This window comes from Glandiceps talaboti, chromosome 5, assembly GCF_964340395.1.
Source record: "Glandiceps talaboti chromosome 5, keGlaTala1.1, whole genome shotgun sequence".
Taxonomy (NCBI): Eukaryota; Metazoa; Hemichordata; class Enteropneusta; family Spengelidae; genus Glandiceps; species Glandiceps talaboti.
In genome coordinates this window covers 28,288,258-28,316,210 of record NC_135553.1, presented here as the reverse complement: position 1 = coordinate 28,316,210, position 27,953 = coordinate 28,288,258, and the positions used below count along the sequence as shown (strand labels likewise).

Sequence of the window (27,953 nt, the reverse complement as noted above, 5' to 3'; positions counted from 1 at the left end):
ACTTTACCATGCCTATAGCACTACTGAACCTTATCAGTTCAGTTGTGCTAAAAAACAAAGTGCGTGCAAATGTACCAAATGATAAGTCACCTTTGTGCCAGCTTTGAAAGAAATCAGATATTGCATGCTGAGAAATGACGTATATCGATTCCATAATATTTCTCTTTGTTCAGCCAAGGAAACACAAGTGACCTCACAGGGCTTTGTCACTACAAGTCGCTAGATGAGTATGCATATGCATATTGCAACCATGTATACACTATATTCATGTCCTGACTCAGACTAATTGCAACCATGTATACACTATATTCATGTCCTGACTCAGACTAATTGCAACCATGTATACACTATATTCATGTCCTGACTCGGACTAATTGCAACCATACACTATATTCATGTGTGGAAATATTTGTTGTGATAACTCATAAATTGAATGGAAATAAAATATCAAAAATGGGCAACATGTGTGTTAAACTCATTTTCCAGGAATTGACAATCTGCTCATGAACTATTGTTATGTCAGATACCCAAATATTGATTGTACGGAAAGTAGTTCTGTGTGAAAATTTGGTTAGCTAACTTCAGTTTGAGTACTGTTGACGTAAGAGATTTGTTTGGCAACAAAGATGGCAATAACTGGCATACATACCAGTTGGTCTAATTCTAAGATAATTATCAATTGCACAATGTAATACTCTTCTAGATGTGTCCTACCAAAAAAGACAGTCTAACAGACAGTATAGGTTTTTGGTCAAAATGAGTAAAAGCTGGGGTCTGTTCGATTTGATGGAGGAGGGGAGAAGTCATCTGGGAGAAGATTACACATGCAAGTCTATATATTACATACAGAGCGAAAATGAACAACCATTAACAATACATGACATGAATGAGTTATAAATCTCATTTCTAGAGATACTTACATATCTGACATCGGTCACCTGTATAGCAATCTGAACATCGACATTCATAGTATGTCTGGAAGTTATCACATGTACCACCATTCAGACATGGTGCTGACTGGCAGGCATCTAAACCTATAATAATGAGAGCAAAAATAGTGGCAATGGTATTGTAGAATATCAATAACTGTACAGTTTATGTGTGCTGATCCAGTCCTGTTGTTACAAATGTACACCATCATGCATATTACTGTTGCTTCATGCACTTACCTATCCCTGTTGTTATCTTTGTCATATACACAACCATTTGGCTGTTGGTATGGGTTTGCTCTTGTGGATACTGACATCTATGTGTCCATTTTATGAATGTTAATCACTTGCCTATCCATCCCTTAAATATATGCCATCATTTGGCTTTTGCTATGGGTATGATTACAGTCCCAGAAACATCTGCACCAAATTTAAGCCCAATCTGCCCAATAGTTTCCAAATAAAAGATTTTTGACCAAAAAGACACATTCTTAGACCTTATTTGTATGTTGCTGATGAGATAACCATTTTTACATTTTAAGCTTTTCCCAGAAAATCTCACCTTTGACCTGCATCACATTCGAATTATCATATTGAAGTAAAATAAAAAGCCAATTAAAGTTTTATTTCTGACAACTTGCATATTAAAGTAAAAACATTATTTTATTTGTTGATGTTTTTTTTTTTTGAAACAAGAGTTTACCAATATCTCATAGTGTTGTACAAGCTTAATTAACTCTTTCAATGCCCCAAGGCCATTCATGTCTAAATTGCCACAGGCCTATACATTGGCCCATTCTAGTAACTGTATTATTATCATATCAAAATGTCCAATCACTGATCTTGTTATATAATATTGTTATTTCATCATACTTCTGTTGAACATGACTTGGGCAGTAAGTTCAAAGATGGTTTTGTGTGTGTATTCCAGTATGGTGTTGAGCAGTGCTGACAATGACCTGTTTGTAAGTTCTAGCTCTGATTTTTAGAGTTCATACTCAAACTTATCAAAGTACATCTGAAGACAAAAATGAAGAAATTCTAGATCAAAGGTTTCGGGTTTTTCCCCTGTGGAAGATAGTCAATGCAACCACCATTACCACTATGTTACTATTAATTTCCCAACAGCCCGTGGCATTTCTATGGTTTGTGTGGGACATTGAAAGAGTTAAGAGAGGACAATGATGACTTACGAATTTCACAGTTGAGTCCTTGGTAGCCAGGAGCACAGTCACATGTATAGCTGGTACATTGATCATTGCAGGTGCCACCATTCTGACAAGGATTGATGGTACATGCACTCACACCTACAAATGACAAATATTACTGTGTGTAAATCATTCCAGTACGGTAACCCTAGTTTTTAACAAATTAGTACAAAAACTAGAACAGGATTAAGACATGAATAGCTCTGAACCTCACTTAGTTGTGCTTCAACATTATTTTCGGATATGTAACTTACCAAATTGTATTACATAATATTTTTGAAATGAAAATAATAATCAAAGGAAACTTGTTAATTTGACATATCGAATGTTGTAAAATATCATGGAAGTATAGTATCATTGCATTACTAAATGCAACTTCAGTTGCATGCATTGTTACAGCAATTGTTTTCACAAATAATCTAGACTTGATTACCCACACCTGCAGTGTGTAGGTGGGTTCTCCTATTGACCACTCCTGGCTAGGTAGCACTCATCATCACAAACTATGGTATACCCCCACTTTTAAAGCACTGTACAACTACAAATAATTCCATTATGCTTTGCATCTGAGCATACTCAGTATAGAAGATAAAATGCTTAAAACTTACTGATTTCGCAGTTTTGTCCAGTATGGCAGTTGTCACAGATACAGCTGTAGGTGTATGCTGTAGGGCAGCCATTCTGACAAATACCGTCATTCTGGCATGGATTACTTGTACAAGGATTGGCCACTGTGAATAAATAAAAACAGCATGAAGTACAGATAATCATTCATATACATGGTAATTAAGGTACAAGGAGAAGAATTGCTCAACTGATTTCCAACAAGGTACGAAGTGTTTTGGACGAGATTGAATTGGAACTTTTTATTACGTTTTTTATTAGCACATGTCATAGTGTTTGTTTGTCAGCCTGCCCTGCACAGTCAGCATAGAGAAACAGATATTCCGATGTTCCTGACCCTTTACCAAAATATACACAGTCAAGAATTGTGATTCCCAACAAAAAAACACTTATTTACTGCACACATTTTTTGAAATTTCCGCGATGTTACGACTGAAAAGCCATAAAATCTATGTCCTATGCTGTCGCCACGATCTGCTGTACAGAGAGCTACTTCCGCATTCCAGTCCTCAAAGCTTATGGTGCCATACGTAACCTCTCGTGAATATTAAAATACGTCATCCTCGGCTTCACTCAGAGAGATTTTTCCACGTTCGGACTATCCTTTGACACAAAAACACGTCTTAGCAGGAAGTACCCAGATGACAATGTAGTTGTGTGGTAATTCTGCGAACTCTGACCTATCGATGTTTGTTTTTGTTTTTAGATCAGATTATTTGTTACAGAGTTACACGATTTCCCCGGGACTTAAATTAGACAAGGTTTGGACTCAAAATAGACCATTTTCACAGTTTTTTTTATGTCGAACAAATGGGAAATTCACTCATTTTCTATCAAACATCGGTAGAATGTGTTGTTTTGAATATGTTTAGGTCACAGTTACATTTACAGGCAACGCTCCGCGAAATTTTCACCCATTTATTTCCAAAAATTTGACCAAATTTGATGTTTTTGTCCAGAATTTTGCTTCCACCAACCAATAATTGTTTCATACGTCAATTCACTAGGTATTTTTAAGTCTGTATTCGAAGTTTCATGAAAATTGAACAGCAAATTTCTATGTGAATGGCCTTTGAAGTCAACAGAACATGCTACAGATCTACTGGCCTCGCTAGGCCAGCGGTTCTTCCCCATGTACATAAGCTGTACACCCACTACACTGTCTCATGCATTTACAACTTATAGATTTGTCAATAAACACATTATCACACATATATGCTATACTTGTGAAATCAAGTTAAATAGATATTGTTGACTTTGTCTGTATGAAGTATTACTGGGTTGATTGCTCTTAACAGTTGTTTATATACAGTACTTGTATTACAATGTTTATGACATTATCACTCTATATAATACACCGACAAGGAAGAAACAGATCAGCAACAGACCCTCTTCTATTGTCCTAACATAGCCTTTAGTAATCATTACACAGTTGTCATGGAAATAACTTTCAAACAGGTGAGTCTACCTGGGTTCAACAAATTATCGCATAAATTAACAAACCACTATAACCATACAATCATGTAATAAACGGATAAGTTGTTTATCATTTTATTGGGATATTGTATTGGCATATGGAATAATTATATAATCCCTACTTAAAATGGCCGAAGGAGTTGTTTCCATATTGTTGTAAACAAATAATTACTATTTCTTTTTCAACAAAATTGTTATGATTTCAATCGACCAAAAATACATGCATTGAATGCCGTGAGGAATATGAACATACTAACAGTTTATGACACAGGTTTTGTGTTGACTATCTTGAACTCACGCCTGCTTAACATACTCCCTTGCTAAAATACATGACAACAATCACAGCAATATACAATAGATGTATGTCAAAATACACATACAAGCTGCAGAAACCCTTGTGTAAATGTCAGAAATGTTACAACAACGTAATAAGCATCATTCTACTATTCTGACAAAATCCCAGAGCGTGACTTACTACAGCACCATAGAACACAACTTGACCTATCATCAGATTTTATTGTACAGTGCGTAACTTTTTCCATATTTCTGCATTTTTCAAATATGCTGAATTCTATAATCATACATTTGATCATTCCTAACAAGTAAGTTTTAAAAGGCAATAACTCAACTAACTCTTACTCGATTTCAAACTGTTTTCACAGAAAGTTTTTGCTTCCACTCAAAGATTTCGCATTCTGACCTTTACCAAAGACGTAGTGATGCTATAGGAAACAAAAACCTATGGTTCCCGAAGACCAACTCACAGTTGTAATTGTTGGCATATTTTTTAAACAAAGGAGCCCCTTCCTGCCTACCCAAAACGACAATCAAGCTTGTAATCCCCCTATCAACACCTCAGAAAAACTACCTGTTGCTAAACTGTTTCTTCCTTGTCTGTGATCCATACCATTACTACATACAGTATCAGTTATCTATGAACTACATGTATATTCAAAAAAAGTTTTGTCACATGATCTACAGCTTGCTAACTCCACTTTTCATTTGTAACATAAGGCTTGTACAGATAGCATTTCACTATAATCAGATTCTAATCACTTTGTCATGATTTCATAACATTGTTTAGGGAGTACTGTATAGTTTACACAATTCTTCTAGTTTGGTGATGTAATTTGTGTTTGAAACTACCTCTTGTCAACTTTGAAACACAGTAAATGTTTTTGTATTATATATATATTACTTACATGCATTACAGTTGCTTCCTGTCCAGCATGCAGTACATGTGCATTGATACTGTGAACATGAATTAAACTGTAGCAGGCAGGTACCATCATTCTGACATGGTTCACCATTGCAGACACTTGTTGCTGTAATAAAAAAAAGTAAATTTAAAGTAACAATAATTTCACAATGTAGTCACGTGATAGGTACATATATGCATGATAACTAAAGGTTAATGCTGATGTATTGTGAGGGAAAATAATTAACTTTCCACATACTTTCAGAAACAATGACACCCCCACCCCCCAAAAAAAAATAACGCCAGTGGTGTTGTAGCACAACTGTACAGTTTTTAAAAATGTTTATCCATATGCTAGTCTATGCTAACAATAGGTGTTTATTTGCTGAATGACTATCCAGTTGCCTATCCAACCACGTTGCTATCTTTGTGAAATACATGACAGTTTGGCTGTTGCCATGGGCATAGCCATGCATACATCTTTGGAATGTTTACTCACTTGCCTACATTTTTACACCTAATTTGCATATCACTGAGGAGATCATAATATGTTTAATATTTCTTCATCTATACACCTCCAGATGCATCCCCATTAAATTTCAGCCCAATCTGCTCAGTAGTTTTGGAACTATTCAAAAAGACACATTTTTAGCTCTAATTTCGATATCACTCATGGGATCATCATGTCGTGAACAATTCTTAATCTAAACACTCTTAAGAATGTTCCCACCAAATTTCAGATCGATCTGCCAAGTACTTTTTGAGTTTAAGTTTTTTTACCAAAAGTCACATTTTTTGACCCAAATCACTTCGGTCCAGCAGTTTTTGACTTTTAGATATTTACACACACGCACGCACGCACGCACACGCACACACACACACACAGAAAGACAGACACTGGGGAATCCCTACTGCACTACCGAACCTCAGTTCAGTTGTGCTAATAAAACAACATGTGGCTGTGTGAAAGCTAACTAAGATACAATTTATAAACAACAATAAGCAAAAGTCACACTCAAAAGTCCCTTGTGTGTGCTTAAGCAAGTGCAAAGATCCTGTATCCATCTGGGCTATATTTAGCCTATTCATAAAGGTGATAAGACTTTTGGACACATGCAATTTGTGAAGTATTACTTACGAATATCACAGTTGGTTCCAGCCCAGCAGCCACTACAAGTACATGTGTAGTAATTACAATTATTTACACAGGCACCACCATTCTGACATGGGTTGCTTGAACATGCATCTACCGCTGAAATAGAACAAGACTATACAGTAAACTCTAAACTTAGCTTGCTATTTAAGAGTTTGAGATTTGAAAAATATGGATTCCTGGGAAATTGATCTTGGTACTCTGTCTGACCTTTGATGTTTGAACTCTCAGTCCAATTTATGTCACCTCTCAGACAATAATGAGAAAGCTAATATCATTGGTAAGAGTGGAAAAGTAACAACTACATCAGTCCTGAGAAGTGAATTCAATCCTGACATTTGGAATGAATACTCTTTAACATCATTGGTATATGTATGACCCTTGAACCATAACCTCTGAACTCTCATTCCTACCTATGTCACATGTGGCACCAGTCCAGCAACTAGAGCATTGACATCGATAAGCTGTGCATGAGTTCTGAACCCTGGTACAGAATCCTCCATTTTTACAAGGATTGTTGGCACACTGGTCAATAGCTGAGAGTAGGAAAAACATTAGTCATACAATTATTTAACAAATAATTTTATTTTTATTAAAGAAAACTAAAAATCATGTAAGTTTATGTTGTCAACTTCAAATTTTCATCCAATATTCACTTAATGAGCAAAGGTTTTTTAAGGTGGAAATGGTGGCTTGCTTGAAATAAATATATTTCAGGTTGTGGAGATATGTTGGCCAAATGGTTAGAGTGACTAGCTTGTATACATCTGTGTAGAGTGACTGGCTTGTATACATGTGTGTAGTCAACAGAAATAATGTAGTCAATTTGTCATGAGTGTCAACACCCTTACAGTGTAAAACAGCTCCCATAAATATTAAGTTTACAACTTGAATACATTATTTCAGTTAACTCCCACGATGCAGTTACTGGAGCTGATGGTAACGATACCCAACAAAGACTCTCTAGAACCCATAGTTTATGAACATGTTTCTATTTCTTGGATTGGCATTCGATCCCCTTTAAGCGAAAGTACATTATTCATATCAATAATGTTACTGTTAGAGGCACAGTTTACAAAAACATAGTTTTTAAAGCCTACTTTGCTGCCATGGAAACAACTTTCCTGTTATAGATGTTTTTACATTGCATATCACAGACTCATGAATAATTATGTTTTCCCTTACATTTTACTTTTTTAATGTTTTATTAGTAATTTTGGCAAAAATCCACTTAATATGGTAATTTTAGTTACATGACAACAAGATGTTCATGCCAGATATAAACTGAACACTTCCTGTAAGAGTAAAATCATATATTTTTGGGCCTATACACATTTTTGCAATGCAAAATTCTGAAATATAGCTAATAATATTAATACATTATATACCACTTAATTGGAAATTAGTGATATGAAACTATATGAAATTTGAAGCTTACAGAATTAACAAATTCCCTAAACCCCCCCCCCCCCCCATTAACCATGTAAGTTAAATGTTTAGCTGCTAAATTACATGATCAAACTTTAAATGACACATGCATGTCTTTACCATCAATGCATGTACCTAATTATCTGAAATTTACAGCCTGCATTCTTTTATTTATTTATTTATTTATTTATTTATCTTTTTATCTATTTATTAATCTTTCACATAAAGACTCCATTTCAGTGCTTAAACACTGTTCTCCCAATGGAACCTGTTGAAAGGATGTAAAGATATTGCCTAATTAGCAAAATTATTATTTATGCAAATTGTACATCACATTTAAAAATGCATAATAATCTACATCAATCACGCATTTTTTATGGTTGATGGCTGTACCAAGTTAAATGAAATTTGGAGTTTACATTCTTAACCTATTGCCTAATTACCAAAAATCATTAATTATGCTAAATACTAATTAAAATTTAAAAAACCATATGAACAGGCTTAAAAGGATTTGTGTGCATTTTCATGGTTGATATATTTGCCAAATTATATGGAATTAGAAGCATGCATTCCAAAGACATAGTTTAATTACTGAAGATCACTAATTATTCAAATTACTCATTAAAAGTAAAAGCTATATCAACAAACTTCATACGACAGGTGCGTACTATTGTGGTTGAAATGTGTTTGAAGCTCAAGGTAGGGCATAAATTATTCAGTAGACTGTAAGCTATATCAACAAACTTTTATAGGACATGTACTTTGTTATGGTTAATGTATGTACTAAATTATATTGAATTGAAAGAATGCATTCTTATGATATAGCCTAATTACCAAAAGTAAAAAATTTTGCAAATGACTCATTACAATTAATTATGCAAATGATAATTAATGTTTATTGGATGTTTACCAAAACCTACTAAGTTCATGTCATCACAATTTGAAATATGTGTAGCAGACAGACACAGACAGATAGACAGACAGACAGACAGACAGACAGACAGACAGACAGACAGACAGACAGACACAGAAGCATAACATAACCTCCTCTTACAGGATGTAAAATGACTTATTGTTTGAACTCAGCATAACAAATTATCCAAGCTACAGTGGTTTCTAAGGAAATAAACCCAATCATTATTCTATTATTACTAAAACTATTATTTGTATTAAATCATTTATCATAATGGTTTAATTTGATTAGATTTCTCAACACCCCTCCCTCTCAAGAAGTGATACATCTTCATGCCTCTGAAAGGTGCAAACACTGTAGATAAATTAAATACAGATAATAGTATAGCATGCTTACCTTGTTCACAGTTGGTACCAGTGAAACATCCATTACAAGTACAGGTATACTGGTTACATGAGTTTACCACTTGTTGGCAGAAACCATTGTTAAGACAGGGGTTATTCTGACATGGATTCGTTGCTGGAATAATAAATCAATAAAAAAATAAAGTTTTACATGTGCAGACACAAAATTCAGCCGACTATAATATTTGTTGATAACACATTGTTTGTAGTTGCTGTAGCTGTATGCTCATATTCAATCTGTACTTATCTCAATGTAGATAATTATGCATTATTTCATGGTGATATATGTCTTGCACTTGTTGTAGGTATGACATACTTCAGACTGAAACCAGCTCAGGTATAATAAATTATGACAGCTCATTTCTTGTACTTGTTTTAGATATCTTTGTGATGCTTACCTACTGAACATGTGGTACCTGTCCAGCACCCAGCACACTGACACACATAGGCATTACACTGACCCGGTACTTGGGAACATACACCACCATTCTGACATGGGGTACTGGTAACACATGGATTGATAGCTAAAATAACAAAACACCCCATAGCAATTACACTCTACAATTAAAACTTGGGACAAAAAAATTAACAGATAAAAATTTGAATCATTACAATTGATCAGCTTAGAAGATCAAGATGTTTTACTGTCAGACATTTTGAAATGATTTTAAAAGAAATTCCAGACAATGATGGCAAACACATAAATTTACAAAATGTATGACAGTGATCAACCACATGCAACAACAATAGCTTTAGATGTATCTGTGGCCGGCATGGTGAATAACTTGTTTTCCATAGTAATAGGTCAATATGTTGCAACATTATATCTTGTGTCTGTGGTAGCTAACTTGTCAACAGTTTGTTTTCCATGGTAGTACAGCCATGTATACATGTCTACATGCAGGAACACTATTATAATAGTTTTATCCTCACTGTGTCTGTGGTAGTTCATCGATAGCTTGTTTTCCATGGTTGTACGTCAATACGCTGCAACACTAGTTTTACTTTGTGGCTGTGGTAGCTTGTTGATAACTTTTTCCCATGGTAATACAATATTATGATGCATCACTACATGTAGTCTTAAGTTTATGTCTGTGGTAGCTTGTTGAATTAAACTACATGTTATAGTTACTGTAGTAATTGCATAGTTGACAAAGGGACATGTTTGTTTGAAGGATAACACTAGTCCCCCTTATATACAGCCAATACATGTACATCCTTTACATATACAAAGTATGGCAACAATATTGGAATGTGACAAAATGAAATAGCAGCTACAATTGTGACAAAATGAAATAGCAGCTACAATTGATTCTGTTGTGGGTTTTTTGACATGACAACTTTCCTTATACAAATAACATGGTATATACTTTAATTTGAGGTTGGGAGGATTTCTTGTTGATGGCTGTCGCATCTGGCTGAAATCTTGCAATACGCAAGACTTACCACACTCTACTATTAGGGATTTCAAAATCTCACAATAGTTCATGGCATCAGTAGCAGCCATCTTGGACAATACATATTTTTGGGATAGGTAGAAATTCCTGATGTATGATGTAAAACTAATAACTAAAAGTGTTTTCAGAGTAATATTGATCATAAAACTAATGATTGGGAATAATATCTGATTCACCACTTTATCCAAAGGGACATATGATTCTGTTATACTCTTGATGACACTGAAGAATACCCCACTAGACCCTCTATGGACTGTAAATTTACCCACTGAACATCTATGCACACATTGCCAAGCTTACAAGTTACATATTATGCAGGCATCAAGGTACATAATTTCCTTCTGCAAAACTGTTCACGACAATACCTGTTTTTCTTTTGGTACTCATGCACAATCAACTTTTCTGACAATTATTGATTGGTTCTTTGATAGATACAGCTCATTGAAATGTTGCGATTCAAGTCATTGTACCCACTATGTCCTTGGTGAGGGCATTCGGATTGTAAAAACAAAAGTGGATGAATCCATTATTACTCAGGGATATCAACTACTGAAATGCAATAAATATAGCTTTGTCACTACAAATATGTCTGATATTCCATCAAATTTGCTTATCACTTAAAGGCCAAGGTCCAAACAGGCTATGTGCCCACACTACGGAAGTAGGTTTGCGCATGTGCAACGGAATACGTTTGTTTATCTGGGAGGAGCATTTGGTAAATCCGACCCAGGTAGTTTATCAACATATTAGTAGCTGTTCACACATATTGGTTACATACGTTCTTGCCTAATCCGAAGAGTCCCTTGTTATATATTTTTTTCAAGTCTAGTGGCAGTGTTTCTGCTACGTTTTTTCCGGTGTGTACGTACGGCCAGACACCCAGTCTGGGTGAAACACGTATTTCTATAAACTTATACATACAAATTATAACCAGAAAAATTATATTTTGAGGGACCTGTTCTAACACGATCCAAACATTATTACACAGTGACAATTTGTATCATTGAAATTGTACACTACAATTCTTGGGTATGAACAAACTTACTTATTTGTATCATTTGTACAAGGTACTAGATTACAGTTGCACAAGTACACACTGGCGTCGGCATTTGGTCGATCGTTATCACACCAAAATCGTTAGATAGATGAGAATTTTTTTTTACAGATTACATGTAGGCCGTGCTTTGACAACATAATCGTGAAAACTTCAAAATTAACTTCACAAGTATCGCACGGGTCAGAGCGGACTAAGCTTTGCACTTCCATACTTACTGTACACTAGGTAGCTAGCTACGTGCGATCTCGAGTTTGGTAGAAATGTCATTGATGATCCCGTTATTTTCCTTCCGTGTTCTAATTCTTTGAAAGTATCTGTTATTACTGTTTTATGATTGATTAAACTTGTATTTCCAAACCCAATGTCCCATCTCAGAAAACAGTCAATAAAATCACATACATCATCATGTGCTTCTCCGAGTTATCCCGATGTGTATGAGTACCACCCCAGCTATTTCAAAACAAATGCATAAATGCATACGTCGTGATGGGGTGAGTACGGACTCTTGTTTGGTCTCCGCTCTGTCTCCTAGCGTATGTTTGACTACGATGTCAGTCGATGTCATTTACATGACGAGGATTATTGCTGGATAGTGCCAAAACATATGGAAACGATTTTTGAGAAATCTGGAAAGAATTTAATACGATTTCTCAACTTTCAAATTTGAATGAAACAAATATTTATGATGCCTCCATGATTGTACTTGTAGTCTTGTCAGTTCGCGTTACGTTCATCTCCACAACATGCAGAGAACTAGAGATCGTATACGTAGAGAACAGTCGACAGGTATTCATAGGAACTAGACTAGGCAGTGATGTATGATCTATGTGTACAACATAGGCAGTTGTCCTTGAAATTTGATGATCATTATAGAAATAAAAGAGTTGCCAATGTTAGATTTGTTTATGAATTATATCACTCGTTTATCAGTATCAAATGTCGCACTAAATGTTTCAAACATGTCTTGCTTCGGGGTCATCAGAAAATTTAACTGAAAGTATGGGAATTCTTGATCGAAATATATTCAGTCATAAAATCCTCAGGTTTCTTACAATTTCCAATACTTGTTACAAGAAAGGCTGCATTCCAAGAATATTTGGTTATATATAATAGCTACTTACATCTGATGCCATATTCTATGTGACACGCATGATCATTGTCCAGTTTGCACCACATGGTGTGCCTCGCCTCCTGTATACGTACCGTACGTCTATCTTGTCTGTCAGTGCTACATTTTACTTCCTCTCTTCACTTTTCTCAGATGTTTTAAGAATTTGAAAATAGTCAGTGTCCGATCGACAAAATTTTTTTCTGCTGAACTTTAGAAAACATTTAATTCTACTCTACGTAAACGTCGTGTTGTTGCATCATACATCATGAGACGTCACATTGACCTCACACTTCGCTTCGCGCTTCCTTCAATGTCCGGTCCCTATGAAACTAGTTCGAAGGCTTTCGCTAGCGATAGCGTGGCCAGTCTTGTTTTACCGCGTAATCCTCAAATGTTTTCCAAATAATTATGAATTTATTTTTTTTTTTTTACACTTTGGGTATTTTACTTGCTATTAGTACTTCTGGGAAACTCATATTTATTTTCCGACCTTAGAATTTTTTTCAATGGTCGTCAGGTATTAGTACTTTCCTTAGCCGGTCCCACAACTAAACTGTTGTACGTTATACTTCTAAGTTATAGCTGGGCGTTGTGACCGGTAGGTAACCGGCTATTATCCACATCACTGCCTACTAGGTATAGGTACGTCAACGACACAACTACTTGACAGAAAACACTTGTCGCGCGCACAAAAAGTTGTATGAAATTGTGATTTTACTAAGGAGTGTAGCAACCCAGAACGTACATGATCAAACTGAGAAACATTTTGGTTTCATTTTATGTCATTCTATTTCAGTAACAATGTATCATTTTCACGTACCGTTCGCACATGTGAGAATATCGGGCTAACAGAGTGCATACAGACTCTTTTGTTCGCTTGTATTGTTTGCATTCGGTATTTGGCATTTCGCACGTTGTTTATTTGCACCATTCAGTGTCTTATCATGCTTTGTGTAACTTGTAAGCCTAATTGACAACTGGCCAAAGGTTTTTACTAGACAAATTTGAAACAAATTTTGGGTCAGTTTGACGGTAAACCTGCTATATTGGCTACCAAACTTAGTTAACGTCAGTTATTTCTACTCATGTTGCACCACTATACAAACAGTATATATGAAATATGAGAGCCATGTGAAACTTTTTCAGTGCAAATTAAATTGGATGAAGATATGAGGGCAAAGTCAGTGCTCCTTACAGCAGTTTGAATTTCCCGCATATGCATACATTACCCATAATCCTCTTTATATAGTGGACCTTGGCCTTTAAAGCAAACTGACGTGCATATGTCCCATATGATAAGTCATCTAAGTTTGTACCAGGTTTGGTGGACACACAGACAGACGAACGAACGAAGACGTTTAATTACCCCATTTGGGGGACTAAAAAAATAGACAGCCACTAACCTTGTGTACATTGAGTACCAGTCCAGCACCCACTACACTGACAGAAGTACTGTGAACAGATACCTGGTGTAGACTGACAGAATCCATTATTCTGACATGGATTGCTGTCACATGGATCAATAACTACAACAAATCACAGTAAAGACAACTACTAGATAGTATAATTACAGTGGCCTCCCTCACCAATAGTATCATTCACTGTATTTTAAATTAGACTAATTTTGATTGTTTTCTCCCCCCTAACGGTGACATGGGTTTGAAAACACCAGAGAACATACAATTGAAACCATTATGCCTGTACTTGTAAGGGCAACATTGTTTATTTCTATGTATGTTTCCCATGATTTGACTGACTCTATGTTGCAGAAAATGTACACCCCCCACACACATGCCCTCCATAGCCAGAAACTGAACCCCCCCCCCCCATATGCTCTCTGAGGCCAGAAACTGACCCCCAATACACACACACACACACACACACACACACACACACACACACACACACATATGCCGGCCTTCCATATGGCCTGAAGCTGAAGCCCCTCCCCTACACACACACACACACACACAAACACACACACACACACACACACACCCACACACACACACACACACACACACACACACACACACACACACACACACACACACACACACACACACACACACACACACGTCCTCCATGGCAAGATAAGAGAAAAATACAACTTCCCTGATAGTAAGGTAAGGTGGTAAAACCACAAGCATGAATTTTGGCAAAAATCATTCTTATCACTGAAATTTAAAACTTAGAATAAATCAAAGTATCTGAATGAGGATCATTCCACACCGTGAGTGGGAATTAAAAACTTCATCAAAGTTCAACCATTCAACAACGAATATGTAATTCACTTTTAGCTAACATAATGACTACTTACATACAGCACAGGTTGGGCCTTCATAACATGATGTACACTGACAAGAAAAGTCTACACATGAGTTGGCTACTTGGGTACACATACCACCATTTCTACATGGACTTGTTGAACAAGGATTTATTGCTGTAAAGAGATAACATCAATATGAATAAATAACAAGTCAATGAGAATGACATAGTCCCTGCTATGATTGGGTTTTAAGGAACTGGCAGTTTATGTTGTCATTTTCAAACCTGGTTAATGTTGTTTGGCCTCATATGGTTGTTTTTGATATCACTATACTCTGAACACGCAACAACACTTGTGAACCTAAATCAAACTTAGATATGTTGTGTCTGCTCGTTGGACATAGAACATGCCTACTCATGTTGTGTCTCTTCGTTATGGGACATGCCTACTCTTCAAGATGACGTCATGGAATAAACCATTCAACAATAAAGGATGGGTCAGGTATGGGGAGGGGGGACCTGTTCAAGCATGTCTGTGTTATGGCTGTGGACATGAAAACTGCGCCAATAAAATGGCTGCCAGGCAGCCATATCAGATTGTATCATGACGAAAGTGGATATGCAGATGTATGTCATAGAACACTGTGCTAATGCCAACTTTGAATGAGATCTGTTCAAGCATGTCTGAGTTATGGCTTTGGACATGGAAAATTCACAAACAAAATGGCTGCCAGGCAGCCATATCAGATCGTATCATGACAACAATAAATATGCACATGTATGTCATAGAACACTGTCCTAATACCAACTTTGAATGAGATCTGTTCAAGCATGTCTGAGTTATGGCTTTGGACATGGAAAATTCACAAACAAAATGGCTGCCAGGCAGCCATATTGGATTGTATCACGACAAAAATGGATATGCACATGTATGTCATAGAACACTGTCCTAATACCAACTTTGAATGTGGTCTGTTCAAGCATGTCTGTGTTATGGCTTTGGACATGAAAACTGCGCCAACAAAATGGCTGCCAGACAGCCATATCAAATCGTATCACGACAACAATAAATATGCACATGTATGTCATAGAACACTGTCCTAATACCAACTTTGAATTAGATCTGTTCAAGCATGTCTGAGTTATGGCTTTGGACAGGGAAAATTCGCAAACAAAATGGCTGCTAGGCGGCCATATTGCATCGTATCATGAAACAAATTGACATGCATATGTATGCCATTGTATGTTGCCTCTGTACCAAGTTTGAAAAAAATCAGTCCAGGCACCTCCAAGAAACAGCTGCGGACTTCGTCCGACGGGGACTAATCATGATTGAATTCAAGTATCAGTTTGCTGTGTCATTGCTTCTGTATGTTTCACTTAATTATCGTGTATGACATGCTGGTTAGCATTGTGCAATAATCTAGTGACGAGGTCAGCATCTCACAAATTTAAAGTGTCAGTAACTCTCTCAAATCTATTTACATACAGAAATACAGCCTGTGTACAGCATCTCACAAATTTGACGTCAGTAATTCTTTCACCACTGTTTACATACAGACATCAAGCCTGTGTACAAAGTATCAATAGCAGCAACTATAGTAGAGCAACAATTCAGCTAATCTTCACTGAAAGGCTTGGTGTACATGTATATTTAACAGGGTAATAGTAATGACAAGAAGGAGTGTACAAAGTACTGATATCCATCTTAATAATAACACTAATTAAACATTTACTTTATTAAGAGGGATATCAGTCATACAGGTCAAAAAATGTACAACATCTAAACTTACAATTACATTACATAAAAATACTGCCAATGGCATTGTAGCACAACTGTACAGTTTTTAAAAATGTTTATCCATATGCTAGTCCATGCTAACAATAGGTGTTCATTTGCTGAATGACTATCCAGTTGCCTATCCAACCCTGTTGTTATCTTTGCAATATACATGATCATTTGGCTGTTGCTATGGGCGTGGTGATGTTGCTAGACATATTTGCATACATTTTTAAATGTTTTTGTTCACTTGTGTGTGAATTTCTGATATTATCTTTGCAATAAATGTGATCATTTGGCTGTTGCTATGGGTGTGGTCTTGTGGCTAGGTACATTTTCATACATTTTTGGAGTGTTTATTCACTTGTCTTTCAATTCCTGTTGTTATCTTTGCAATATATGTGATCATTTGGCTGTTGCTATGGCGTGGTCTTGTTGCTAGGCAAATTCACATACATTTTTTGCAATGTTTATTCAATTGTCTATTAATCCCCGTTGTTATCTTCACAATATATGTGATCATTTGGCTGTTGCTATGGGCGTGGTCTTGTTGCTAGGCACATTTGCATACATTTTTTGAATGTTTATTCAATTGTCTATTAATCCCTGTTGCTATCTTTGTGAAATACACGACTGTTTGGCTGTTGCTATGGCGTGGTCATGGTTGCTAGGGATATTGCATACATTTTGCAAATGTTTACTCACTTGCCTACCAGATGATGTTGTTATTTAACCACAGGGTAAAGGACCAATGATCAATTTTGTACTCGCGATTTTCCGGATTTCTAACATTATTTTCTGTATATTTCAAATAAAGTTTTAAATACTGTTTCCTCTTACTGTTTTTTTCTATTTCCTACCTGATATCGATGTCTTATCTGAGTTTATCAGCTTTGCATTAATTAGTAGCTTGCTAGAACAAACTCACTATTTGCCCAAATTACCGCATTATACTGTGAGTGTAAACATCTACTGATACGACTAATGGTAATACACGGAAAGGGGTGAAACTCCAAAGGGACGTGTCCAGAAATTTGCAAAGAAATCAACTTTCAAACGGTACAATGGTAATTCCACAACCAGAAATCCTAAAGTACAAATGAAGGGAAGCATTGATGAAGTTACAGCATTCAAGCTTGTCTGTAAGTGCCCTAACACGAAACCCGGCCAACACACTGACGATGTCCCGATGACATCCGTAAAGCAGGAAGTCGGAAGTTGAAACCTTTGACCCCTGAGTTGTTTATTACTGGCGACATGTGCCTAACTTGTAAACAAATTACCCAGGATTCTCTGGGAATAAACTCGCATTCTGTCAATGCTATCTTCGCTTCGTAGCAAATGTTGGGACATAAGGAAGGAGAAAAGGGTAAAATACACTCATGAAACACTGCACAGAAGTCAATACTTTTTTCATTTTTGAGTTTCGTCCTACATTTTCCTCATTTTTGTGACATTTTCGCACTATTTAACAAAAACCAAAAGTCCTATCATGTACCAAACGACGCGATGTTCTATTTTCGAAAATGTCGATCGTGCTGCGCTGCACGGGTTACATTTTGGAGACATTTTTGGTTTTCAATCGTGAATATCTATCATGCAAGTATTTCTTCGAATACGTCGGCTTTTAAATATATCATCAATGCTACATTTTTCACGATAGACATGTTTGGTTTTCAATTGTGAATATCTATCGGGCAAGCATTTCTTGGACAACGTCGGCTTTTTAATATGTCAATCCTACATCCATGATCCTAATGAACGACACACTGTTTTGTCCAGGCGACAGACGTTTTTGGTTTTCAATCGTGTCAAAACTGTCTTCGCAAGCATTTCTTCAAATACGTCGGCTTTTTAATTTGAGAATGAAATAACAATATGCATGATAATAACATATGCATGATTTTACCATTTGTTTATTTCCTGTTGTTTTGTGAATTCATGAATAAATTAAGTGGCAGGGTGATTTACGGATGTCCTCTGACACGTCCCTTTGGAGTTTTACCCCTTTCCGTGTATTACCATTTAGTCGGATCAGTAGATGTTTACACTCGCGGCATAATGCGTTAATTTGGGCAAATAGTGAGTTTGTTCTAGCAAGCTAATAATTGATGCAAAGCTGATAAACTCAGATAAGACATTGATATCAGGTAGGAAATAGAGAAAAACAGTAAGAGGAAACAGTATTTAAAAATAATATTAGAAATCCGGAAAATCGCGTACAAAATTGATCATTGGTCCTTTACCCTGTGATTTAACCAAAATATACTGCCATTTGGTCATGGTTGCAAGGGCCAATTGTGAAGAAAATCTGCAGAATAACACTTCCAGAAACATCTCACCAAATTTCAGCCTTATTGACCAAGTACTTTTTGAGATATAAATTGTTAATTTACATTTGTACACATAATTTGCATATTACTGATGAGATCATTATATGCTTAATACTTCTTCATCTATACACCCGCAGATGCATCCCTATTAAATTTCAGCCCAATCTGCTGAATAGTTTTGGAATTATAGGTTTTTTGACCAAAAAGACACATTGCTAGCCCTAATTTGCATATTACTGAGGAAATCATCATGTCAGGTACAAATCTTAATTTACTCATCCCTAAGAATATTCCCACCAAATTTCATGCCAATCTGCCCCGTAGTTTTTCGACCAAAATTCACATTTTTTGACCAAAAACTCACATCTTTGATGCAATCATTTTCATTTGAACAATTTCCCAACTAACACCTGAAGTAACATGACCACCAAATATCAAAGAAATAGGTCCAGCAGTTTTTGACTTTAAGTTGTTTACACACACACACACACACACACACACACACACACACACACACACACACACACACACACACATCCAGACAGACAGACAGACACTTTGCCATGCCTATAGCCCTACTGAATCCATAACGTTCAGTTGTGCTAAAAAACAGACTACAGTTATACTTATTTTTCTTTTCCAGTAACAGCAGACCTCTTGTGGTAATGGTAGAACACAATGTGAAAAAACAACACTCTGGAGTGCGAGAATTAACAGTTTGATACATACCTGTCATACAGTTGGAACCAGTAAAACATATTGGACATTCACAGTTATAAGCACTACACGATCCCTGTATAGGGGTGCAAATACCTCCGTTCTGACATGGGTTGAAATTTGTACAGCCATCAGTTTCTGAGTATTAAAGAAAAGAAATAGCGTACGGGTTATAAATAGCGTAGGGGTTATCAAGACTAGGTGTTATAAATAGCATAGGGGTTATCAAGACTAGGTGTTATAAATAGCGTAGGGGTTATCAAGACTAGGTGTTATAAAAAGCATACAGGTTATCAAGACTAGGTGTTATAAATAGCATAGGGGTTATCAAGACTAGGTGTTATAAATAGCATAGGGGTTATCAAGATTAGGTGTTATAAATAGCATAGGGGTTATCAAGATTAGGTGTTATAAATAGCATAGGGGTTATCAAGATTAGGTGTTATAAATAGCATAGGGGTTATCGAGACTAGGTGTTATAAACAGCATAGGGGGTTATCGAGACTAGGTGTTATAAATAGCATAGGGGTTATCGAGACTAGGTGTTATAAATAGCATAGGGGTTATCAAGATTATGTGTTATAAATAGCATAGGGGTTATCAATATTAGGTGTTATAAAGAGCATAGGGGTTATCACGACTAGGTGTTATAAATAGTGTAGGGGTTATCAAGACTAGGTGTTGTAAATAGCATAGGGGTTATCAAGATTAGGTGTTATAAATAGCATAGGGGTTATCAAGATTAGGTGTTATAAATAGCATAGGGGTTATCAATATTAGGTGTTATAAATAGCATAGGGGTTATCAAGACTAGGTGTTATAAAGAGCGTATGGGTTATCAAGACTAGGTGTTATAAATAGCATAGGGGTTATCAAGACTAGGTGTTATAAATAGCATAGGGGTTATCACGACTAGGTGTTATAAATAGCATAGGGGTTATCGAGACTAGGTGTTATAAATAGCATAGGGGTTATCAAGATTAGGTGTTATAAATAGCATAGGGGTTATCAAGACTAGGTGTTATAAATAGCATAGGGGTTATCGAGACTAGGTGTTATAAATAGCATAGGGGTTATCAAGATTAGGTGTTATAAATAGCATAGGGGTTATCAATATTAGGTGTTATAAATAGCATAGGGGGTTATCGAGACTAGTGTTATAAATAGTGTAGGGGTTATCAAGACTAGGTCTTATAAATAGCATAGGGGTTATCAAGACTAGGTGTTATAAATAGCATAGGAGGTTATCGAGACTAGGTGTTATAAATAGTGTAGGGGTTATCAAGACTAGGTCTTATAAATAGCATAGGGGTTATCAAGACTAGGTGTTATAAAGAGCGTAGGGGTTATCAAGACTAGGTGTTATAGCGTAGGGGTTATCAAGACTAGGTGTTATAAATAGCATAGGGGTTATCAAGACTAGGTGCTATAAATAGCTTAGGGGTTATCGAGACTAGGTGCTATAAATAGTAGTGGTTGTTACAAGCTACTCTCAAACTTTGCCAGTGGATGAAAACCATTAATAAAAAAAATGAACAATCATACATTTCCCAACACAAAAATGTTCACTTGATAAAAATAGTACATCCTAATATGAAATATGAGTGTTGTGACTTTAGTTCAACATGTTATCCATCCTATTCATGTAAGGCTGATTGCCATCACATCCTCTCCCCCATATTCCCATATTGGCAAAAAAGATAATATAGTCGCTAAAACATAAATAGAATCATGTTTTGAATTAAAATACGTGGAGCAATAATACACAACACTAGTGTACTAGAATAATGTTTCCATGTTGTCTTAATACTTAGAACAGTAGTTTGAATGATATGACATGTACATACCTGTGTTGCATGTATTACCAGTCCAACAACCTGTACACTGACATGTGAACTGAGTACATGATCCCTGACTTTGCTGACAGAAACCACCATTCTGACATGGGTTGTTTGGGAAGCATGGATTGATGACTGTAAATAGAGAAGGATGATGGGAAATGTGTTATACAAGACTTAGTATAAATTGTCATGAGTTGAACATCGCCTTTACCAGCAAAGTGCAATTCTTGCACTTTCTTATCAATCCTTATCAACTCATTACCATAACTAAGTGTTTGCTTTTTGCAATTACATCTGATAAGCCTGAGTCATCGCTGGTACAGGTACTAGGTCAAGACTGAAATGCTGTCGACAGAATGTGTGCAAGTACTAGTGAGTGTGTTACTCCACCGCGAGGCACAACTGGCTTGGGTGAAAGGTCACGATTTGGCTTGGGTGAAAGGTCATGATCCGATCACGATCATAACATTAGGATACATCGTGCATCGTACATTGACAATGTTACATGTGGTATATATTATTTGCTATTTAAGTATCTCTGTGCTTAATTTTTCCAAAGATTATTTAACTAACTATGGAACGAGAAAAACTGTAGTTCCAAGTGCAAGGTTACTTTCAAGGAGTGAATCGTTTGAGTCAAGGGACATTATCAGCTGTTACAACTTTTATAATCCTATTACAGTTGACATTGCAAACAGATTTAGAGATTGTCTTGCCTATTGATGAACTCGGGTTATCCATAGTTTGGTTTTACCAAGGCATTTCTGACATGTTGTGGTATTTTCAGTGTGTGTGTGTGTGTGTGTGTGTGTGTGTGTGTGTGTGTGTGTGTGTGTGTGTGTGTGTGTGTGTGTGTGTGTGACAGAGAGAGAGAGAGTGAGCATTTTTGTGCATGAGAGACAACAGTAGAAATAAGCCTTTACAATTGTGAATTCTGTTGAATGATAATACAACAATTGTAAGAACTCTTTCACAGTTTGGCTTTCTTAACATGTGTGTGTGTTCACTCAAAGGTGACAGATTTCCAGAGTAAACACATATTGTTTAAAGAACTTACCATCTAAGCAGTTCTGTCCGGTGTAACAGCCGGAGCAAAGACATTGGAAGTCTGTACATGAACCACCAGACACTGGACTGCAAGTTCCTTGGTTGAAACATGGGTTGACAGCACATGGATTGATCACTAATCACCACAAACAAACAAACAACCAACCAACCAAACAAACAAACAAAACAAAAAATACAAACACAAAAAGTATTAATTAATATTCAATACACTGAGGACATTCATAATATTTATTCTATGGAAAAGAAAGTTTAGACTTTCTTGTAAGATTTCAAACAAATGGTTAAATTTAATCTTGTATAAGAGTAACTTCATCTGTAAGATATGACAGCCACAACCCATGTCTGTTCTGTACAGCCTTTCTAAGCATTTTGCAACAATATCTGGTTGCACCCAAGGATATACAGTTATGCAGCAAAAGGTGTTAAAATAACCATGACATCTGACTTCTATGTGCTTAAAACATAAAATTCCACCAATGTCTGGTATCTTACCAAGTACAAACATCATAAAAATAATCACTATGACAACAATTATTCCAATCACCAGACACATAAATTGTTGTGTTTATTTGATTTCATACTGGCCTCTATTTGAACCTCTAATCACTAGTTCAAGGTGAAGCCTTGAATCTTAACATCTTGGTGTCAATAGATTGCACAGTAGTATGTGGTCATAAAGAGTAGACTGACTAGGCTTGAATGACATGGTGTATCTTACAGTCTATACAAAAGTGTAATTAGTAATATTTGAGAAGTCTCATATAGTCATGCAATATGTTGCAAAACACTTAGATCAATAATCACTCAATCACACATTTGTGTAAAATTGGAATTGTTAGTTCAATTACTTCTTTCAAGTTTCCAGAAAAGATAACTTGAAGAGAGAACCATTTTTTGTTTTCTGGACTTCTTCAATACTATCCTTTCATATTATTAAATGAGAGATACAGTATCAAACTTCAAGTGAATAGCACCCTCCAAATTTAAAGGAATCCTCATTGGGCACTAGAGCACCCTCCAAATTTAAAGGAATCCTCATACGGCACTAGAGCACCCTCCAAATTTAAAGGAATCCTCATACGGCACTAGAGCACCCTCCAAATTTAAAGGAATCCTCATACGGCACTAGAGCATCCTCCAAATTTAAAGGAATCCTCATACGGCACTAGAGCACCCTCCAAATTTAAAGGAATCCTCATACGGCACTAGAGCACCCTCCAAATTTAAAGGAATCCTCATACGGCACTACAGCACCCTCCAAATTTAAAGGAATCCTCATACGGCACTAGAGCACTCTCCAAATTTAAAGGAATCCTCATACGGCACTAGAGCACCCTCCAAATTTAAAGGAATCCTCATACGGCACTAGAGCACCCTCCAAATTTAAAGGAATCCTCATACAGCACTAGAGCACCCTCCAAATTTAAAGGAATCCTCATACGGCACTAGAGCACCCTCCAAATTTAAAGGAATCCTCATACGGCACTAGAGCACCCTCCAAATTTAAAGGAATCCTCATACGGCACTAGAGCACCCTCCAAATTTAAAGGAATCCTCATACAGCACTAGAGCATCCTCCAAATTTAAAGGAATCCTCATACAGCACTAGAGCATCCTCCAAATTTAAAGGAATCCTCATACAGCACTAGAGCACCCTCCAAATTTAAAGGAATCCTCATACAGCACTAGAGCACCCTCCAAATTTAAAGGAATCCTCATACAGCACTAGAGCATCCTCCAAATTTAAAGGAATCCTCATACAGCACTAGAGCACCCTCCAAATTTAAAGGAATCCTCATACAGCACTAGAGCACCTTCAACCTATAAAAAATGGTTTGGATTGTATACTTACATGATTCACAGTTTTGACCAGTGTTACATCCCTGACAAGTACAGCTATATATTGTACATGCACCTGGTATAGGATTGCACATGCCTCCATTCTCACAGGGACTAGACGCACATGCATTCACAGCTTGGAAAGGAATAAATAAATATTTTGATGGTTAGAACTCATCATTTAATGCAAGTTCTTTTGTTGTACACCCAGCTCAGCATACTCTTTAATTTATACTTTTAAGTCAAGTATCAAGTCAGTGTACACAGTGTCAAGTATCAAGTCAGTGTACACAGTGTCAAATATCAAGTCAGTATACACAGTGTCAAGTATCAAGTCAGTGTACACAGTGTCAAGTATCAAGTCAGTGTACACATTGTCAAGTATCAAGTCAGTGTACACAGTGTCAAATATCAAGTCAGTGTACACAGTGTCAAATATCAAGTCAGAGTACACAGTGTCAAATATCAAGTCAGTGTACACAGTGTCAAGTATCAAGTCAGTGTACACAGTGTCAAATATCAAGTCAGTATACACAGTGTCAAGTATCAAGTCAGTGTACACAGTGTCAAGTATCAAGTCAGTGTACACAGTGTCAAGTATCAAGTCAGTGTACACAGTGTCAAATATCAAGTCAGTATACACAGTGTCAAGTATCAAGTCAGTGTACACAGTGTCAAATATCAAGTCAGTGTACACAGTGTCAAGTATCAAGTCAGTGTACACAGTGTCAAGTATCAAGTCAGTGTACACAGTGTCAAATATCAAGTCAGTGTACACAGTGTCAAGTATCAAGTCAGTGTACACAGTGTCAAATATCAAGTCAGTGTACACAGTGTAAGATCATTCATCATTTTAATATACGCAGGTAACATAGCAAATTTACATAAATTGAGAATTATTTGGTCATGTGGCATCATATCATGAACTATTTATATATAATCTCCCAGTATTCCGAATGAGCGCTATGTCATCGGGGACAAATGATTCCCCTCATGTCGGCCGTATCGGCTCGGAGGGATACAGACATAGGGGAATCATGAGTCCAAGATGACGTAGCACGAATGAGAAATACCGGGAGATTATTATTTATCATATACATAGACCCACTATTTTTTTCTTTTATGATGACAATTTTAAACAAAAATATTCCGAAAATTACACTGAACTTGCATCAATTTTACGAAGTGATGGGGCTACATCGCTCAGCTGTTCATTCAGTTTTCAGAATGTAGACGCCATTGCACCAGCTGCCGTCGCTACTGCTACTAACATATATGTTGAGATCAGTAAAATTACACCACAGACTTTCAGGTAGGGAACATTTTGACAAGGACGGGATGTTTGTCAAGAGCAGTGATTAATTCTTTGACAAAATATAAACACTTTCATCAGAAAAAATGAGACATATTGAGAGACTGGCTAACGAACGGGTGCCTACACTGGTTATGCATAGAACTTGGCTCAGAGTCATGCTGAAAACATCAACACTGGCAAGTTAAACTGTCAAAAACATTGTGAAATTTTCAAAAACACATTGTCAAAAGTTGTTCAAAAATTCTATCAATAGTTGAATTTAACGGACAACGATTTCACTGCAATGTGCAACTATCACAACTGGAAGTTTTTACGATGTTGATGTTACTTTTGTTAGCATGTCTACGTACGTTAGTGGCTGTACGAAAGGCGATAGATGTGTCCAAAAGAGGTGTATTTGTTCACTGATTACACTGATGATGATGATGGTCAATGTTCGGCAATCCATGAATAGCAAGGAAACCATATTTTCAAACAATAACATCGTAACTGTACAGGTTGACGATGTTTACAAATAATTCAAAGTAGTTCCGACCATATTACTATAGTGTGACGTCAAAGCATAGTAATATGAAATGTATAGATTTCATATTACTATACTTTGACGTCAAACCCTAGGGATATGAGGGTCTATGTATATAATAAGTACAAGAATATATTTAGGTACGAAAATAAAGCACAATGCTCGTTTTACTTACGGATATCACAGAGTGTTCCTGTAAAACATGTTGGACATGAACAAGTCAAGTCGGTGCATGAACCACTTTGTGCTTGACAAAATCCACCATTTCTACATGGGTTAGGGAAACAAGCATTGATTTCTGCCAGAAATGAAAAAACAAACATTTTGTCAAACTTCTGAAACACTGATAAAAAAAGAAGAAGATTTTTTTAATTCTTGTAATAGCGTATTATTGTACTGAAACATATTTGCTTTTAAAATCAGAAATTTTCCTTTGAAATTAAAAGTAAGTTTCAATGAGTAATTTTAAAACAAATGAATAAACACTGTAAATATTCTTGTTTTTGTTTTTATTTTATTTGGATAAATTGAAATAGTTTTGGTCTGTCAGTAAAACATGCACAATACAACAAATTAACATTTGGTACTAGTTGTTGATAAAACATTTTATATGAAGACTAAAGACCTGCTGACTAAAGGTTTTGTAAATACTCATTTCTTAGCAATTTGTCCCCATTATAAGGACCTTCGAAATGAATTGTTACCAAGGTGGTTTCGTTTGAACCTTTCCTATGATAAGTTCATTTCACTTTTGAATTCTGATAATGTAACTTATTTAATAACTTAGCTTCATTTATTTATTTTGCAATGAAAAATAGAGAGGAATTTCCCTCTATGAACTGAAACGTTTGTATTATTGTTTGCTCTTTGGGCCTGTGGCCTTATTGTTCTGAAATAAACTGACTGATTGATTGATTCGTTGGTTGGTTGATAGGAAGAGGTAAACTGTTCAATGCCCTTTTTAATAGAACTTCTGCGAGATTTCATAAATTTGCATTCTGGGAAATTCAACATGATAAGCATACAGGTATCCCCTATTGCATACTTACGTTGAAAGCAGTTGTTGCCTGTGTAGCATGCTGGACACTGGCAGGTGTATTGTGAACATGCTGCTGTAGACTGAATACAGATACCACCATTCCCACAGGGGTTATTGGGCTGGCATGGATTGATAGCTTTAAGGTATAGACAGAAACTTGTTTTTAGTAAGCACAAATTTGTAATGACTGAAATGTTTCATATTTAATCTACACCTTGACAAAATTTGTCCAATCAATTGCCATGCTTGTGAATATTTTTATCTATTTATTT

General features: G+C 36.2%; 1 protein-coding gene across 1 annotated transcript in view; it reads right to left on the bottom strand.

Annotated features, from left to right (window-relative positions):
• Nucleotides 1-27,953, bottom strand: part of LOC144435554 (uncharacterized) — a 450,358-nt gene that overhangs the window by 82,024 nt on the left and 340,381 nt on the right. Inside the window, exons 182-197 of the mRNA XM_078124141.1 lie at nt 27,692-27,817; nt 26,818-26,940; nt 24,818-24,940; nt 22,955-23,080; nt 21,904-22,029; nt 20,069-20,194; nt 15,279-15,401; nt 14,362-14,484; nt 9,732-9,857; nt 9,326-9,448; nt 7,002-7,124; nt 6,574-6,687; nt 5,440-5,562; nt 2,746-2,868; nt 2,123-2,236; nt 921-1,034 (exon numbers count right to left, since the gene is read on the bottom strand). Coding sequence (XP_077980267.1) covers nt 921-1,034; nt 2,123-2,236; nt 2,746-2,868; nt 5,440-5,562; nt 6,574-6,687; nt 7,002-7,124; nt 9,326-9,448; nt 9,732-9,857; nt 14,362-14,484; nt 15,279-15,401; nt 20,069-20,194; nt 21,904-22,029; nt 22,955-23,080; nt 24,818-24,940; nt 26,818-26,940; nt 27,692-27,817 — 1,956 coding nt within the window. The remainder of the gene's footprint in view (nt 1-920; nt 1,035-2,122; nt 2,237-2,745; nt 2,869-5,439; nt 5,563-6,573; nt 6,688-7,001; nt 7,125-9,325; nt 9,449-9,731; nt 9,858-14,361; nt 14,485-15,278; nt 15,402-20,068; nt 20,195-21,903; nt 22,030-22,954; nt 23,081-24,817; nt 24,941-26,817; nt 26,941-27,691; nt 27,818-27,953) is intronic.